Source organism: Aquarana catesbeiana, linkage group LG01, assembly GCF_042186555.1.
Source record: "Aquarana catesbeiana isolate 2022-GZ linkage group LG01, ASM4218655v1, whole genome shotgun sequence".
Classification (NCBI taxonomy): domain Eukaryota; kingdom Metazoa; phylum Chordata; class Amphibia; order Anura; family Ranidae; genus Aquarana; species Aquarana catesbeiana.
Window position 1 is genome coordinate 948,568,024 of NC_133324.1, and position 19,464 is coordinate 948,587,487.

The 19,464-nt window shown below is 43.8% G+C and overlaps 1 protein-coding gene across 1 annotated transcript; it reads right to left on the minus strand.

Moving 5' to 3' along the window:
- Positions 1–7,476: 7,476 nt before the first annotated feature.
- On the minus strand, positions 7,477–18,737 carry FBXO41 (F-box protein 41; the record flags this gene model as incomplete). Its single annotated transcript, XM_073611167.1, is given in 2 exon segments — positions 7,477–11,606; positions 18,622–18,737. Coding segments are annotated over 2 exon segments (179 nt in total), but the record flags the coding sequence as incomplete, so codon positions are not given.
- Positions 18,738–19,464: the final 727 nt, after the last annotated feature.

Sequence of the window (19,464 nt, forward strand, 5' to 3'; positions counted from 1 at the left end):
TTTTTGGCACGTTACTGCTGTTAAATTGGAATAAACCTCTGCAAGGAACAAACGCTAACCTTACACTGTAGGGTTGGTGTACAAAAACTGGGGCGTGTAAAAATTCGGTGGCTACTATGCGCAGCTGCAATCAACTTCCAGGTTTTATTGTCAAAGCTTAATTGAAAAAGCTGATTGGCTATCATGCACAGCTGCACCAGATTCTGAGTGCTGCACTTTTAGTAATGCCGGCCATACACGGTTCGAATTTCGTAAGAATTTTCTTTCGAAAATCGTATGAAAGACTTTTCGTACGAATTTCGCACCATTAGTGGGCTGCAACAACGGCCGATTTTCGTGCGGCAATCAAATTTGAGGAATCGGAAATATTGGAAATTTTTAGAAAAACTAACGATTTTCTAATCGATGGGAGAATCGTGCGAGAAATGTAATAAGAAAAGAAAATTTATGGAGACAAAAGAAGATTCCCGGCCACGAAAATTCTTTTCTGTAGCAACATGCGGTGAAATTGAAGACTTGGTCGGCCGAATTTCGAAAATCAATGGTGGCATCATTCGATCACAAAAAAAAAAAAAAACTTTCTGATTTTGAAAAGAAAATTTGTTCGAAATTCGACCATGTATGGCCTGCTTAAATCAGCCCCCCTACTGCGATGAATACTGATACTTTATTTGTTGGTGTTCGTTATTATTGACAATTTGTTTGGTGGACTTACTTGAGGTTATTGTAGCCGTATTAGTGCAATTGTGACAGAGAAAATTGAGTACTGTCCGTGATACTTTTTTTTATTTGCACTAACATATCATTTTTCATGGACGAGCTTTCGGGGTGTGTCCCCTTCTTATAGGTCTAATTAGTACTGATTGAAAAGTTTTGTGAATCAGTACTGCTTGGACCTTGAAGAAGGGGACACACCCCGAAAGCTCGTCCATGAAAAATGATATGTTAGTGCAAATAAAAAAAGTATCACGGACAGAACTCAATTTTCTTTGGTGGATCTCAAAGAATATAGGATGTGCATGCTGACCAAAGATCATTTCCAAACTATAATAACTAGAAAAGTGGGACAAAACGATATCAGCCTGGGGTAGAGTAATGGGCTGGACAAGGGGCTCAAACTTTTAGTCTAACTCCACTTTTAACCACTTGCCGACCAGCCGCCACACTTTTACTACGGTAGAATGGCACGGCTGGGCGAAACAACGTTATGTTACTTCGCTTCACTCTGTGGCCACTAGGGGCGTGCGTGACCCCCCCCCCCCCCCGGAGCCGATGCGAGTGTCCGGCGGTCGCGATGCCCGCCGGGCTCCCGCGATCGCTCATGGCACACCGAGAACCGGGAATTGTGTGTGTAAACACACAGATCCCGGTTCTCTGAGGGAAGAAGCGACTGATCGTGTGTTCATACAAAGTATGAACAGCGATCTGTCATCTTCCCTACCACCTTCAGTTAGAACACACAGTCAGGGAACACAGTTAACCCCTTGATCGCCCCCTAGTGTTAACCCCTTCCCTGCCAGCGACATTTTTACTGTAATCAGTGCATTTTTTATAGCACTGATCGCTATATATAAATGTCACTGGTCCCAAAAATGTGTCAAAAGTGTCCGATGTGTCCGCCATAATGTCGCAGTCACGATAAAAATCGCAGCTCGCCGCCATTACTAGTAAAAAATATAATAATAATAATAAAAATGCTATAAAACTATCCCCTATTTTGTAGATGCTATAACTTTTGCGCAAACCAAACAATATACGCTTATTGGGATTTTTATTACTAAAAATATGTAGAAGAATACATATCGGTCTAAACTGAGAAAAAAATTTGATTTTTTTTTTTTTTAAAAAAAGGGGATATTTATTATAGCAAAAAGTAAAAATACTGTATTTTTTATTAAAATTTTCACTCTTTTTTTGTTTATAGCGCAAAAAATAAAAAACGCAGAGGTGATCAAATACCATCAAAAGAAAGCTCTGTTTGTGGGGAAAAAAGGACGTCAATTTTGTTTGGGTGCAGCGTCACACGACCGTGCAATTGTTAGTTAAAGCGACGCAGCGCCGAATCGCAAAAAATGGCCTGGTCATTCAGCAGCCAAATCTTCCGGGGCTGAAGCGGTAATGTCCCTTTTAAATAGTTAATTTGGGCCAAACCAAACCTGGAAGGCTTTAAATTTAGAAAATGACAATTGTCTGTTCCTTGCAAAGATTGTATTAACAAAGCAATCAACAAAGCATTATTGGTTTACATGGTAACAAATATAACAGGTTTTGTCACGTTTTTTAAAAGCTTCCTTCTAAATAAAGTGAGCTCCAGCCAATAATGGCAGACACAGGGGTCACCAGGACAAGAAGTGGAGGTAAATTTCCACACTGGGGACACAGAAAGCAATAAAATACTGACAGTCTTAAAACCTTTTCTCCTTTTTTTTAAGTTGGTTTTACTTTAAAACCGTAAAGCAGAACCCAAAGCAAACCGCTAAATACACTTTACCTGCAAAAGGTTTTGTAGTATTGTTCAGCCAGGCATAAAAATGTAGGCACGCCTTAAATACAGTATAATACGGCCTGGTCACCAACCTGCCCCTAGATGTATAATCTATGCACCCCACTGGACAGTATAAGCAATTTTGCTGACCACTCTTTTCTTTACTGCAGTTAAGCAATATGGCTTGGTCACACACCGATCCCCAGCTGTAAAATCCAGGCACTACAGTATAAGTATAATATGGTTTGGTCCCCCATCTGTCCCCAGATGTATAATCTATGCACCCCACTGGACAGTATAGTTTGCTTCCCACTTTTTTTCTCTACCTGCAGTTAAAGCGGAACGCCACCCAAAAGGAGAAGCTCCACTTGTCTGCCCCCCCCCGCACCTTTTTTTTGGGGGGGGGGGGGGGGGGGGCAGGGACCTGGTTTTGACAGTGAGCTTGAAATTTGGCCCCCTCTCTCTTACTTAGTCGAGATGGCAGCGGCAGAACCCGAGGGGGGCTCCACTTTTAAGCAATATTGCTTGGTAAACAATTTGCCCCCAGATGTATGATCTATGCACCCTTGCTGGACAATATAATCAATGAGCTGACCACTCTTTTCCCCCACTGTAGTGTAAGCCAGTGGTCTCCGAACTGCGGCCCTGGGGCCAGATGTGGCCCTTTGCTTGCCTCTATCTGGCCCTTGGAGCACTAGTCCATCAACAACTGACACTAATGATGGGGCACCATTCCTCACATTGACACCAGTGGTGGAGCACTATTCCTCCCACAGATACCAATGATGGGGTGCTATTCTGTCCACTAATACCAACAATAGGGCACTATTCCTTCCACTGATACCAACAATGAGGCACTATTCCTTCCACTGATACCAACAATGAGGCACTATTCCTTCCACTGATACCAACAATGAGGCACTATTACTTCCACTGACGCTGGGGCATTTTCTACTCCCAGTAGCCGCAGTCCGGCCCCCCCTAAACTCTGAAGGAGAGTAAACTGGCCCTTTGTTTAGAAAGTTTGGAGACCCCTGGTGTAAGAAATATGGCTTGGCGACACACCTGCCCCCAGCTGTAAGATCGAGGCACCCTTACTAGACAGCATAACCAGTTTGTCACCCCCTGCTTTTCGCTACCTGCAGTTAGGCAATATTGCTTGGTAAACAACCTGCCCCCCCTAGACGTAGAATCTTTGCACCTTTGCTAGACAGCATAACCAGTTTGCTGACCACTTTTTTTTTCTTCTGTTGTGCGCTGACAGCATACTGCCTTTTCTGGAATAAAATCACAAGGAATGGTGTCAGCCCTGCCCGATTTGTCTTTTGCTGAACTACACAACACCTCATCCTCTCCACAACATGGGAGGGGGTTCTTTTGTAGTTCGAGAAAAGGCGTAGTGAGGCAGAGCTAAGTTGGTTGCTTGAGATACAGATAGCTAGACCTGAACCTTTTTATTTATTTTTTTATACAGAGCGGCATGCCCATAGTGGTGGGCTGCAATGTTGGTCTCTAACACCTGCTGCACTTGCATGCTGGGATGTTTTACTAATTACTGCAATACACAGGTCTGAATCAGGAGGGAGGGGCCAGAAGCAGCGAAGAGGGACCCGAGAAGAGGAGGATCGGGGCTGCTTTGTGCAAAACCAATACACCAGAGCAGGTAAGTATAACATGTTTGTTTTTTTTTTTTTAAAGCGAGACTTTACAATCACTTTAAGGCTTTCATGACAAAGGGCTGTGTGCATGATTGCGGGGTACTAAACGCATGCATGATTAATAATGCAACACATTCCCCAAAACAACCCCCCGATGACTTGTCCTGCAACCGAAGCATGCATCAAACCTCAGGACACTGCAAGATTGTAATCAGACAATTATTCTATATGCCAGTGGTCTTCAAACTGAGGTTGGATGTGGACCTTTGCCTTTATCTAGCCACTATTCCACCAACTGACACCAATGATGGGACATCATTCCTTCCACTGACACCATTGATGGCATTATTTTTCCCATTTATACCAGCCATGGGGTCTTATCCCCCCCCCCCCCCATTAAAGCCAATGGGGCAGTGTTCATGCCCACTAATGCCGGGACATTTTCTACTCCCAATGGCTACCCCCCAAAAAAGCCTGAAGGAAACTGGCCCTTTGCTTAGAAAGTTTGGAGACCCCTGCTATATACCATCCTGTCTTCCAGCAATACCATTACCAAATCTACTCTTGTTAGGTATCTGTTGTAAGTAAATTAAGTATTAAAGAGTCAAGAGAGAACATTTTCACACTGCTGTCTATTTTATTCTCATCACCACACTGAAGGCTTTGTCCAGTTTGATGACCACTTCTTAAACCAATTACAAGCAGTCACCAATTTTTATTGCACTGGGGTTAGAGAATATTTCATGATCAGGCATGTGTTAGTGGTCTAAATCCTCAGAATGAAGGCACAAGTGATGTTGATAGGCTTGAGCTGCCTGCCCACGTACATGCAGGAGCAGTGTAAACAATGGAAGTAGAGTCAACTACAGAGGAAGGAGTTGTATTTTGCCAACTAGGCCCAATTCACAAAAGCATCACACATGGACAGGAGGTATGTTCTAGAGGCAGTTGTCCACCAGGACTGTATGGGAACAAGGCAGACAGGTACACTTGCGGACTCCTACCCTATGTAAAAAAAAAGAAAAACTATATAACAAAATAATTTTGCAGAAAAAAAAAAAAAAATACCCATCTTACACTGGCTTCTCAATTAAGTCACACTACATACTGCCTAATGAAAGCAGCTCTGGTGTAAGGTGAATATTTTTTTACTTTTTATGCATTTATTTATTTTTTTTTTACATGGAGGAGGGGTCTTAAACAGGGGTCTCCATACTATCGTCGAGGGCAAAAATCCTCTGTCGTCACAACTTTGGCTTTAATACATTGAAAATCTATTGGACACCACCTCCTCACTCAGCACACAGGACTGGACAAAGAAAAAAAAAAAACTGTAGATGAGAACATGACTACTTCCTAAGACCCCATTGGCTTGCATACTCCATGACCACATAGATCATACTGACGTTGCTTGTGGAAACCTCCCAACTGATGTTCATATCTGAGCTCATGCTGCATACATACATAAGTTTGAAGGAAATCAGTTTTTTTATAAATTTCATTACTATGGTAAAAATTACTAATAAAATAATTTAAAGCAGTTTTTTTGGTATCAATGGCGTGGAGCAGGTTCTGGATTTCTTCCAACAGATCTTAGACAAACAAAATATTTCTAATGGTAAGTGAAGCTGTCCTTACCATTATTCCAGTACTGGGGGTGCCTGAAATCTCAGGCCAATGTAAGATGTCAGTTTCAAAACTGCCTGATAGTGGAAAGGCCAGGCCTCCCTTCCAACTTTTCATATGTCCCTTTTGGCTCATCACTATGGCATCCATTGGCATATGGTTTGGTAGATCACCGACACTGAAGGGGTCCAGGTAAATACCATGTGGACACCTGAGCAGCACACGTACCGATATGGCCAAAGTTATATGGACACCCCTCCAAATGGTTCAGGTGTTTCTAGTGAAGGTTACTGTTAATACTACAGCATACAAGGACATTTTAGACAGTTTGGCTCTTCCAATCTTGTGGCAACAGTTCGGGGAGGGTCTTTTTTTTCCAGTATGACTGTGTACAGGGACACAGTCACACTGGGAAAAAAAAAAGACCTTCCCCAAAGCCAGCTCCTTAAAGACATGGTTTAACTAGTTTGATGTGGATGACCTGCACAGGGCCCTGATCTCAACCCTACTGAACACAGAGCCCTGACCTCAACCCTACTGTGCATAGACCCAGGAACTCAACCCTACCGAACACAGAGCCCTGACCTCAATCCTACCGAACACAGAGCCCTGACCTCAACCCTACTGTGCATAGACCCAGGAACTCAACCCTACTGAACACAGAGCCCTGACCTCAACCCTACCGAACACAGAGCCCTGACCTCAACCCTACCGAACACAGAGCCCTGACCTCAACCCTACAGAAAACAGAGCCCTGACCTCAACCCTACCGAACACAGAGCCCTGACCTCAACCCTACCGAACACAGAGCACTGACCTCAACCCTATCAAACACAGAGCCCTGACCTCAACCCTACCGAACACAGAGCCCTGACCTCAACCCTACTGTGCATAGACCCAGGAACTCAACCCTACCGAACACAGAGCCCTGACCTCAACCCTACCAAACACAGAGCCCTGACCTCAACCCTACTGTGCATAGACCCAGGAACTCAACCCTACTGAACACAGAGCCCTGACCTCAACCCTACCAAACACAGAGCCCTGACCTCAACCCTACCGAACACGGGGCCCTGACCTCAACCCTACCGAACACGGGGCCCTGACCTCAACCCTACCGAACACGGGGCCCTGACCTCAACCCTACCGAACACGGGGCCCTGACCTCAACCCTACCGAACACGGGGCCCTGACCTCAACCCTACCGAACACGGGGCCCTGACCTCAACCCTACCGAACACGGGGCCCTGACCTCAACCCTACCGAACACGGGGCCCTGACCTCAACCCTACCGAACACGGGGCCCTGACCTCAACCCTACCGAACACGGGGCCCTGACCTCAACCCTACCGAACACAGAGCCCTGACCTCAACCCTACCGAACACAGAGCCCTGACCTCACCCCTACTTAATACAGAGACCTTCGTTTAACCCTACTGAATACCCAAGTGTCCAATATCAGTGCCTGACCACACAAATGCTCCTTTTGGCCGAATGGGCACAAATTCCCACAAGCACACTTTAAAACCATGTGTAAAGCTTTTCAGAAGAGTGGTGCCTGTTAAAGCTGCAAAAAAAAAAAAGGCGGGGTCTTTGGGATGTCCATAAGGCTCATTTGCTGTAGATGTGATGGGACAGGAATCCACAAACTCTTGCCATTATACTGCACATGAAGGCACCAGCTGCTCCTGCGGGGTCTGTTCAGTGCCTTTATCACGCTGACAATTTTTTTTAAGCAGAAGTTCCAAGTAACACTAACAATCATTCATGCATAAAGGGGTGCAGACACTGCAGCTTTTCTCACTACAACACCATGACTGCTCAGGTAATGATAATGAAGGCTGACCTTTCTATTTAGCACATGATGAAACAAACAACAGATTTTTTAGAACTGGTAAAAGTAAAAAGCCTCAACAATGTTTGCTAAAACCTTTACAATTAGCCGGCTGTGTTTTTTTATTCCAACAAAACTGGAGTTACCCTTACAATTTTGGTTCAGGACCGGAGCAATTTGTACCATATGAAAGCTATGATATTGGAAGGTCTGGGAGTATAGGATGTAGCTTATACCCATCATGATGAGATAAATCTGTCTTCTGGAGTCCTTTACTAAGGGCCATTATACCTGCTTCTCAAAGAGACCCTGTCACTTTTCACACTCAGGACAAACATTTAGAGCTCACCCCCAGACCACCTAAACCTAAATCTAAAATCTTCTAAATCTTCACAGCACTCCCCCGATGCTCCTTCCTCCATTGCAACCTTTGCAAAATACCTGGTGTTAGCAATCTGACCTACTACACTTGGAGCTCTGTTCATTGGGCACTTTCCCAAATCACGTGACTTCCTGTCTGTCCCATAATCCCTTGCTCCCAGCCCATAATATGCATATGTATCCACTGTAGATGGCCTTTCTACATGCTCATTCCAGCCCAAAATACACATGCAGGCCCACTATAATACAATTAGTTGGCTTCCTATGTACTTGTGCTCAGCCCATAATCTGTTTGGTCTCCCAATGTAATACAATCGAATGGCCTCCTGTATCCTTGCACCCATAATGCACATGTCTGCCTGATATAATTGGACTTCAGCAAGTCCCTCCTGTCAAACCTTCATAGTCTCAGCTCAGATCATGCCAGAATTGTGGACATCAGAGGGGTTCCAGGGAGACCCTGCATGCAAGTTTGGCCACTTTATAAGCAGAAATACCAGGGCCATAGATTTTGCTGCAAAAACAGGCTGTAGAGACAAAGGAGACAGTGACAGTAAACTTACGAGGTACTTTGTTTTAACATTTTTAGGTCTCCTTCCAAGGTTGTTATACCTAATCAGCAAGCCAGTTTACATAAACAGATTTATAAATGACATTTGCAGGCATCTAGGAAATAAGTACAGGCATTTTGTAACCAATATGACGTTTGCCATAATATTACTATTGTAGAGACAAATGTTAATGCGTACCATTCTTCTCCCAATCGGGGTGCAAGATGCTGCTGTTCTGAGCCTGAAATGGCACTCGGCTAGCGAAATGTTAACGCATTTTCAAATATTTGAAGCCCCGTCTAAGTAGGGACATTTACTCCAGCTAAGACAAACACTCGTGGTTAATTTTATTAGGTACACCTATACAGCGCCCATAAAGGGCGGTTGTACTTGGCAAGGAAGTTGTGATATGTAAATGATGCTCAATCATTGGTAATGTGTACCAAGAAATAATCCGCACAGCTCTGTCTCTTGTACAGTACCACTAGCCTAAAACCCAGACACAGGACAGGACACGTCCATGGATTCATGCTGTAGACCTCAAATTCTGACCCTGTCATCTGCCTGTCATGGTAGAACTTTGGACTGGTCAGTTCCTGCTATGAACTTGTACTTCTATGGCTGGTCCTCTTCGAGGATTGATGTGTTGAGCATTCACATATGACCAGGGTCATGTGTGATGGGCCCCAAAGAAAACTCATAACATCAGAACCCCAAATAAAACTAACAAAATCAAAATGAAAAACTGAACTGAACTGAACTGAATCCAGACATTTCCCCAGCAGTTTTTTTTTTTTGCCACTGGAGGCCCCTGGTCTGATGGCCATTATTCTTCAACCCACTTCCTCTGGGCCCATGTCATCCTGGACGGTAAAAGGAGCCTATGACTGGACTGGACAGTGAAAGGCAGTGAAACAGTGAAAGCCTATGACTGGACAGTGAAAGGAGAAGCAGCACAGTGATGAGTTCATCTCTCTGCTTCCTCCTCCTATCAATATGCTTCTTCTCACCACATGAACTGCTTGACTGCTTCTTCTTCTTCTTACACTAATGATGATGCACTAATGATTACAGAGCTGTATTAATGTATGTCTTTCATATAAGCCTAGAGTTCAGCTTTAAAGGCGCCCCTGTCACTCTAACCTCCATCTCAAAAACAATGCTTCTAATGACCAAGAAAAGGGTCCATAGAGATTGGGGCACCGTAGATGTAGAGAGAAGGAGGTGCTGTGGACATAGGAGGAAGGGGTGCAGTGGATGTAAGGGGATTAGGGTGCAGTGGATATAGGGGGAAGGGAGCGCTTTGGATGTAGGCGAAGGGGTGCTGTGGATGTAGAGGCATTGGGGTGTAGTGGATTTAGGGGGTTCAGGGTGCAGTGGATGTAGAGAGAAGGAGGTGATGTGGACATAGGAGGAAGGGGTGCAGTGGATATAAGGGGAAGGGAGCGCTTTGGGTGTAGGCGAGTGGTTGCTGTGAATGTATGGGCATTGGGGTGTTTTGGATGTAGGGTGAAGATTGCTTCCATTGCAATCTTCTAGAGGTTTCCAAATTGTATATACTCTTTTTCGCCAAGTGCAATTTTTACCTGCATATAAGGCTGTGTAACCAGGCAGTTCTGGGCACTCTCTTCTTCTGGGGTCTATGGATATAGCTACACACTTGGATGTGGCCTACTGCTCAGTAAACTGTGCTGTAAACAGTGGTTGTTGGTGCACCTCTAGATTTCTTGCCAGCTTAACCCAGTCCAGGTGTTTTCCTCTCCCACTAACAGAACTACTGCCAGCCGGGTGCTTTCCTCACCACTCTCTATAAACTCTGGACACCACAATGCCTGCAATCTCAGAACAATATCTAAGATGTCTCTGACTCCAACAACTATTTTTCATTCAAGGATACTTAAATTGCACACCTTCCACTTGTGGTAGAACAAAAGTACCTCTTAACCATCTACTGAACCTCTAGGTGTACCTAATAAAGAAGCCAACGAGTTTATGATTATTCATGGCTTTTTCAGAAGTTTTGAAGGTTGGTGCACCTTTCCAACTTCCTGAATGGTTCACCATAAAGTGCTAATGTTCCCATCTGTCACTTGGACCCCAACTATCTGACCAACAGAACACCGTCTGCCATCTATGAAAAATAAATTGGATAATGAAGAAAAGAGGTCTGTTATAGCACCATGTACATACGAAGGTCGCTAAGTCCTTGTAGAGAGCTTGACAAAACACTGGATGTATGCATGCTTCCTGAAGGCTTCTTGAAAAGTTAGTAAACTGTTTTTCTTGGCTTGTGACTCCATGAAGACCGAGGCTGTAGCTCTATGTGGATACACAGGATTCTTGAGGGTAATACATTGTATTATATAACTGCCAACGGGTCTTACTGCCTTCCGAAGATACACTGTAGCTCAGTCGGGGCGCTTTGCACAGTGGACAGCCGGTGGCCTTCATCCAAAACAAGGCTTCCTCTCTATATACTCTACCTCTGAACATAAATTAACTGGAATACCAACTGGCTTCCATTGATGCTTTTTTTCTTAAATAATAGCATATATTTATATATTTATCTTTAAAATATTGATATATATTAATATACAGATTTATAAGTATATCTCACGTGACAGAAACACAAAGAATACGATCCACACAGACATTAGGAAAATCTCGGAATCGCCTGCAGTGCTACATATACCAGGGGCGGACCCGTCGGATGCCGCTCAATATTGGGCTACTGCAGAGAGGTTACACTGAAAATGCATGATAAAGACTCTGTCTGAGAACCCTGGAGGTTAGTGTTACCCTTTCGGCGCCAAGGGAGGGGCCCTGTCGGTGGGCGTGTCCCTCTATTGCACTGCTGTAGTCAGATGTTCCAAAGACACTTTCTTGGAAGCAGGTTTTTTTTTTTGGCAATTGGTCTTGGTGGCACTTTCCATGATGAGACGGCACGGTTCAGTCTAGGTGTCGGAGGAGACTTGAGGATCACAAAGTCTATTTCCTATAAAGCGGGATTAGCAGCCTTCCTCCACCTTAATGTGTAGTATCTTTGAGAAGCCCGGCCTCTTCTTAAGAGCCTAAAACACAGGAAAATAAAGTCACTACACTGCTACCCATAATTCAAGGCTCCACGTATGGAATCTGTCAGGTTAAAGTATACGTAAACCCCAACACTGAATTCTGTTAATTGTTCCATTAAGGTAATATACCAATTAAATAGCAGTTTGTTATCTCGGTTTTATATATGCAAGGAAATACTTTGCCATAAATCTTGTGAGATAATAACTTCCTGCATTACGATTGTTTCTGGCTACCCCCGAGAACTACAGAACAAGGTGGGTTTTTTTTTTTTCTGCAACTAAGGATTGCAGGAAAGAAAATTGCTCGGATCCCCCATCAACCCAGTCAGTGTTTATGGGGGAAACCCCTCCTGCTATTTTCTCCTGACGGGGAAGGGAAGAGAACCTGGGGTGTGGGGAGCCCTCCCTGCCAGGAGAAAATGGTGATTACTGCTAGCGGCTATAGCCACTGGCAATAATTGCATGCTGGATCGACTTGGGTACAATCAGCCTGCCCACAGATGGATCGGATCTCGGTCGGTCCCTGCTGAACCAGCCTAGACTTGATCCATCTATGGCTGGCTTAACAATGTTGCTCCTCCGTAATTCCAGCACAGTGAAAGAATGTCATGTGTTAATGGAAGGACCAACAGGTGAAAATCCTGTAAAAACAAACAAACTGATGTAGCCTTCATATCTGGATAGAACTGGTCAACTGCAATATAATAGGGTTTTGGTAGTCAATATAAAAAACTTTTTTTGGAATCCATCAAGGGACGCAGAAGTCATATACTGTCGGGGTGCCCAAAAGCAGTTGAACTGAGGAATGGGCCACAGCAACACTGATAGTGGGCCCAATGGAAAACAGCACTTGGGACTGCCTGCAACTCAAGAGCTCCCTGAAGGACCAACTCCAGGATCTGACACCAAATAAGGCAGAATCCCCTCAATAGGAGAAACTGCCAAAAGGAACAGAAAATGGACACAGAGAATCAACCTAATGCTCTAAACCAAGATGATAGAGAAGAATAACTCCACGTAGGGGAAGCACTCAATTATGGGTCAAGCCAAGCTGATTAACAAGAATCCACCAAAATTGGTAGAATGAACACCAAATTCCCAGGTAGGGAAGCAGTATAATCAACATGATAGTAAACCAACACTCCTGCTCTTGGAAGAGATGTTCAGTGTGTCTCCACTGGTGCTGCCACTCACAACAGGTCAGGGAAACCCAAGTGGAACTCTATAAAGAAAAGGAACAGGGACCCTTCGAAATGCATCAGCTCTTTTGGACTCTTCAGTCCACAATTGGCACTTGCCAGCAGATCATGCTGTGTGGAGCATTTGGTGGACTGTATTTTTCTTGACATATGCATTTGTTTCTGAGTATAATTTATACATTTTTTAATAATAAATTGTTGCAAAGATAATGCACTAGGCTGGTGCACCCTCTGTTCATTTTCTTTAAAGGGAAGCAGTACAACCTACAACCTTATGCATATAAAGTGATATTAAAGGCATTTTTTTTTTCTAAAGGGGGGTTGCATTTGTTTTCTTTATTCACGTTTTTTCTCCCTTTATTTTCACTTGGGGATCCTGCTAGTAACATTTCCTGACCCTGGGTGACTATGCTCATGCCTTCACTACATCTATGGAGGAAGCCATGGTTGCCAGGCTGGACTACAAACATGGTCTGCCTTTGCTTTTCTCCCTTACACAAGGGATATTAGTAGCTTACAGAAGGATTACATTTTTTTTTGCTTTCAGTTCACCTAGCAGGAAATGACAAAGACATTCCTCCCAACCATCCCGGACTTGCCGGGACCATCCTGGGATTTCAGGTAAATCCCGGTGTCCGACAAATCTGGGCTGAATCTCGCAATGGAGCCCAGTGACTCCGCCTGTCAGTGTGCGCAGCTCAGTGCCCAACCAGCACAGTCCCCCCACCCGCCCGCCAGGTCACCTGCTCGCTCTACAGAATGGAAGAGGAGGGAGGCTAGATCTGCTCCACCTCTTCCCAATGTCCCCCTGTGTCTGCCCACTAACCCCGGCGTGCAGCCAATCCTTTGGCTGTGAAGGTGATGTGTGGGCGGACATTTTGAAGCAGTGCACACAATCTCACTACCTGAACCTTGGGAGACCAGCCAGCCTTGGGTGAGTGAAATTTTGTGATTGAACTCACCCCTCTCTCTCTTCCTTCCTCCAATGTACCATAGCAATCCTTTGTGCATTCCGTGTGCCTTAGTGATCCTTCCTTCCTGCCTTCCATGTGCCTTAGTGATCCTTCCTGCCTTCCATGTGCCATAGTGATCCTTCCTGCCTTCCATGTGCCATAGTGATCCTTCCTGCCTTCCATGTGCCATAGTGATCTTTTCTGCCTTCCATGTGCCTCAGTGTTACTTCCTGCCTTCCATGTGCCTAAATAATCCTTCCTGCCCCCCATGTGCCTTAGTTATCCTTACTGCCTTCCATATACCTAAGTGATTCCTCCCACCGTCCATGTACCATAGTGATCCTTCCTTCCTGCCATCCATGTGCCACAGGGATCCTTCTTGCCTTCCATGTGCCATAGTGATCCTTCCTGCCATCGATCTGCCATAGTGATCCTTGCTGCCTTCCATATACTATAGTGATCCTTCCTGCCTTTCATATACTATAGTGATCCTTTCTTCCTTCCATGTACCAAAGTGATCCTTCCTACCTTCCAAATGTAATATTCCCCATGCACACATTCCTGAAAATGGCTGTAGTAATACTGGGTGCTGTAATGACCATCAGCTGGAAACCGTGGGCAATCCAAAGGGTAGAATTGTCATCAGCACACCAAGGATTTCTCAGAAGGATCCAAAGCTTTTTTCACATGATCACACGGTACACATACGACAATGCAGGGCCCCTTCATCAAGCTAGTGAGGAACGAAGGGGCCCTGCGTGGCTCCGTAACATTGCCGTATGTGTACCGTGTGACCATGTGAATAAAGCCTTGGATCCTTCTGAGGAATCCTTGGTATGCTGATGACATTTCTTCTCTTTGGATTTGCTACCTTCCATGTGCCATAGTGATCCTTCCTGCCTTCCATGTACCAAAGTGATCCTTCCTGTCATTCATATGACATAGTGATTCTTCCTTCCTGCCTTCCATGTACCATAGGGATCCTTTCTTCTATATAACAGTGATCCTTCCCTCTCTCCAATCTCTCTCTCTCTCTTTCCCTCTAAGGGTTGGTTCAAACTGCAGACTCTAGCTTGTGGCACAGCAATCAAACCATATTTTATAGGTACAAGGAAGCCCAGGTATTGTTTAACCACGGGCCTTAAGCCCCTCCCACTATCGTGTTTGGCCACACCCACATTTTGCTGCCACGCACATAGCACGCCGCAGCTCACTAAAGTTCAAAAGTTGAGAGGTATGGACAAAAACACTGCATGAACAGGTATTTTTAGTAGTTGCTAAAAATGTTTATAGAATGCCAAAAAATATATGCAGCCACCACAACTAAGGACTAGTCAGCTGCAATATATTACATTTTTGTTCTTGGGTTTAGTTATCCTTTAACCCCTACTAATAAAACAGCCTTTCTCAACTTTTTTTTCCCAGAGGTCTCAGGAAACTCCTACTAAGTACAATTCATCGGGGGTTAATGGGAAAAATGCCCCTTACATTGGTGGTCAGTAGGAGGAATGCAATCCCTACAGTGATGGTCAGAGTGCCACCCTTACAGACAACTAAATAGATTGGTGTCTCATTCTGCTGGTATTGCCAAATAGCATTGGCTCCAGAACTATACAGACACCATCAAGTGGGAGGTCAATCAGCCACAGCTCAAGGAACCCCTATTGTCCTCTATAGGAACCCTGGTTGAGAATGGCTGCCATAAACCATGGTCATGTATTGTTGGCTGGTGTCTACCTACGAAGCCTGATTACAATCTTTGGAATAGATTTTCTTACAACTGTGCATTTTTCTGGCATCTATCTATCTAAACTACTTTTTACTCATCTAAAGTCATGGTCACATGATGCTCCAGTCCAGATTTTTCTGACCTCTTCTGTTTATCGGAGACAAGGTTATTCTTTAAGTCAGTGGTCGTCAACCCTGTCCTCAGGGCCCACTAACAGGCCAGGTTTGCAAGATAACTGAACTACATCACAGGTGATATAATTTGCTGCTCAGTGATTGCAGTATTCTAGTCTGCATCTCTCCAAGGTAATACATAAAACCTGGCCTGTTTGTGGGCCCTGAGGACAGGGTTGATGACCACTGCTTTAAGTGTTCATGTCACTGTCTGCATAATGTGTACACTTTCCGTTGGCTGTCCAGTGGCAGGGTCCTCTGAGGATCTAGAAGAGGAGCCTACAGCATTGACATCAGCGTAGGGGGACAATCAGGGACCATCCTGCGCAGGCACATCTGCAGCACTGGATTAGTGGTCCCTGCACGAGGAAACCGTGCTGGTGAGGGACCCGGACGGTGGACTTGGGTGAGTACAGGATGGGTTAGAAGGGGATTGTTGGAGGTTAATATTTGCCTTGATATGGGCTTTATTGAGGTGGACACATGAACTTTTCTCAGGGTGGCCTAACTGTTTTCCTACAATCTGTCTAAATTTCACCAAATTTTCTTCACTGCCATGCTACAACTTTTCATTTAGAACTTTTATAAATTGCAGGACAACTGAGAAGTGGAAATTCGGCAATGTGCTGCAAAATGAGAAGCAATTATTTCCAACATACAATACAGTGCCTTGCAAAAGCATTCACCCCCCTTGGCTTTTTACCTATTTTGTTACATTACAGCCTTTACTTCAATGTTTTTTTTAATTCTGAATTATATGTGATGGATCAGAACACAATAGTCTAAGTTGGTGAAGTAAAATTAGAAAAATATATACATAAAACAATTTTTCAGAAGAAACAAAAACTGATAATTGGCATGTGCGTATGTATTCACCCCCTTTGTTATGAAGTCCATAAAAAGCTCTGGTGCAACCAATTACCTTCAGAAGTCACATAATTAGTGAAATGATGTCCACCTGTGTGCAATCTAAGTGTCACATGATCTGTCATTACATATACACACCTTCTGAAAGGCCCCAGAGGCTGCAACACCTAAGCAAAAGGCACCACTAACCAAACACTGCCATGAAGACCAAGGAACTCTCCAAACAAGTAAGGGACAATGTTGTTGAGAAGTACAAGTCAGGGTTAGGTTATAAAAAATATCCAAATCTTTGATGATCCCTAGGAGCACCATCAACTCTATCATAACCAAATGGAAAGAACATGGCACAAAAGCAAACCTGCCAAGAGACGGCCGCACACCAAAACTCACGGACCGGGCAAGGAGGGCATTAATCAGAGAGGAGCACAGAGACCTAAGGTAACCCTGGAGGAGCTGCAGAGTTCCACAGCAGAGACTGGAGTATCTGTACATAGGACGACAATAAGCCGTACACTCCATAGAGTTGGGCTTTATGGCAGAGTGGCCAGAAGAAAGCCTTTACTTTCAGCAAAAAACAAAATGGCACGTTTTGAGTTTGTGAAAAGGCATGTGGGAGACTCCCAAAATGTATGGAGGAAGGTTCTCTGGTCTGATGAGACTAAAATTGAACTTTTTGGCCATCAAAGAAAATGCTATGTCTGGCGCAAACCCAACACATCACACCACCCAAAGAACACCATCCCCACAGTGAAACATGGTGGTGGCAGCATCATGCTGTGGTGATGCTTTTCAGCAGTCGGGACTGGGAAACTGGTCAGAGTTTAGGAAAGATGGATGGTGTTAAATACAGGGATATTCTTGAGCAAAACCTGTACCACTCTGTGTGTGATTTGAGGCTAGGACGGAGGTTCACCTTCCAGCAGGACAATGACCCGAAACACAATGCTAAAGCAACACTTGGGTGGTTTAAGGGGAAACATGTAAATATGTTGGAATGGCCTAGTTAAAGCCCAGACCTCAATCCAATAGAAAATCTGTGGTCAGACTTAAAGATTGCTGTTCACAAGCACAAATCATCCAACTTGAAGGAGCTGGAGCAGTTTTGCAAGGAGGAATGGGCAAAAATCCCAGTGGTAAGATGTGACAAGCTCATAGAGACTTATCCAAAGCGACTTGGAGCTGTGATAGCCACAAAAGGTGGCTCTACAAAGTGTTGACTTTAGGGGGGTGAATAGTTATGCACATTGACTTATTGCGTTTTTTTGTCCTATTTGTTGTTTGCTTCACAATAAAAAAAACATCTTCAAAGTTGTGGGCATGTTCTGTAATATAAATGATGCAAATCCTCAAATAATCCACGTTAATTCCAGGTTGTGAGGCAACAAAACACGAAAAATATTTTAATTCTATGGAGTGCGCTATAAGCATCTGATTGCTGCAACTGAAAGTTTTGTAGTTTGCTACGCTATAATACTATCTGGGAATGATATGTATAGGCATTGACTGTTTGTACTTATTTCATAGAGTCTTTGTATCCTACTTACCCCTGAGGAAGGAGTATCTCTGGTAGGCTCCGAAACACGTCGGGTAAAGGATCAATTTCACTTACCATCTACTCCAACTATTTGCAGTATCAGTTATGGTTGATATATATACTCCATGATCTATGTTTTTATTTATGTATTTTCAATAAATTTTGATTTTTTTTCTATTTTTTACTTGTTACCTTATCTAAGTGCCGTTAAAGTCTTACTCCAAGGGGGACCCCTTTCTTTTCATATTCGTATATTTGGATGTTGGCACTGTGAAACAATCACTGCTACCCTCTTATATTATATTTAAATTAAAAAGTCATTTTCGGTTTCGGTTTTCAGCCAAGTGCATGCTGAATTTTCAGTTTTGATTTCCGTACCTCAATGGATAAGGATCTCTATTTCCAAGATAGCGAGCTATTTTGGGTGGCGCCCAATGAAATGTGAAATTACAGTTACATGGCTATAAATCGCGTGATTTAGGCTGATGTCAAAGCATTGTGAAACAAGACTATAGACTTCATATAAAGAAAGAGGTCACAGATGAATTAATAGCTACCTGCAACTTATTGACCATCTCCTCAAACAGTTTTCGGGCTTCAGGACTGCTCGGATCCTTAAAATAATCTGCGATGCCCACCTGTACCACAATGGACTTCAGGTTGCGACAGACACCTGGGGATATACAGAGGGAGATGCAGAGGTCAGTCACTGATTAAGAGGTGCCTATTAAACAGACTTACCAACTTCATAAGACCTTTCACTGGCCAAATTCACCCTCATGATCTCCAATGCGTCTCTTTTTCCACGGTTTGTCCATCCTCTGCATTTCCTCATTCTTCAATGGATAATCCAAGTATAACTTTCATCGCTTTTACAAGGCCAGTATTACATTTGGCAGCTCCAACCACTTTAGAACCATTCCTGTTTTTTAAATGGGGAATCAGTGAGTTTAAAAAAGGTTCACTGTTTAATTCTATGCAAGAACCCCACCACTTTATTGTCACAAGGCATACTCTGCTTCTTTATTGCAAATACAACTACCTTAAAATCTTCCTTTGTACAGTGCCTTCAAAAAGTATTCATACCCCTTGAAATGTTCCACATTTTGTCATGTTATAACCAAAAACGTAAATGTATTTTATTGGGATTTTTATGTGATAGACCAACACAAAGTGGCACATAATTGTGAAGTGGAAGGAAAATGATAAATGGTTTTCAAAAATGTTTACAAATAAATATGTGAAAAGTGTGGGGGGTACATTTGTATTCTGCCCCCCTGAGTCAATACTTTGTAGAACCTCCTTTTACTGCCATTACAGCTGCAAGTCTTTTTGGGGATGTCTCTACCAGCTTTGCCCATCTAGAGAGGGACATTTTTGCCCATTCTTCCTTGCAAAAT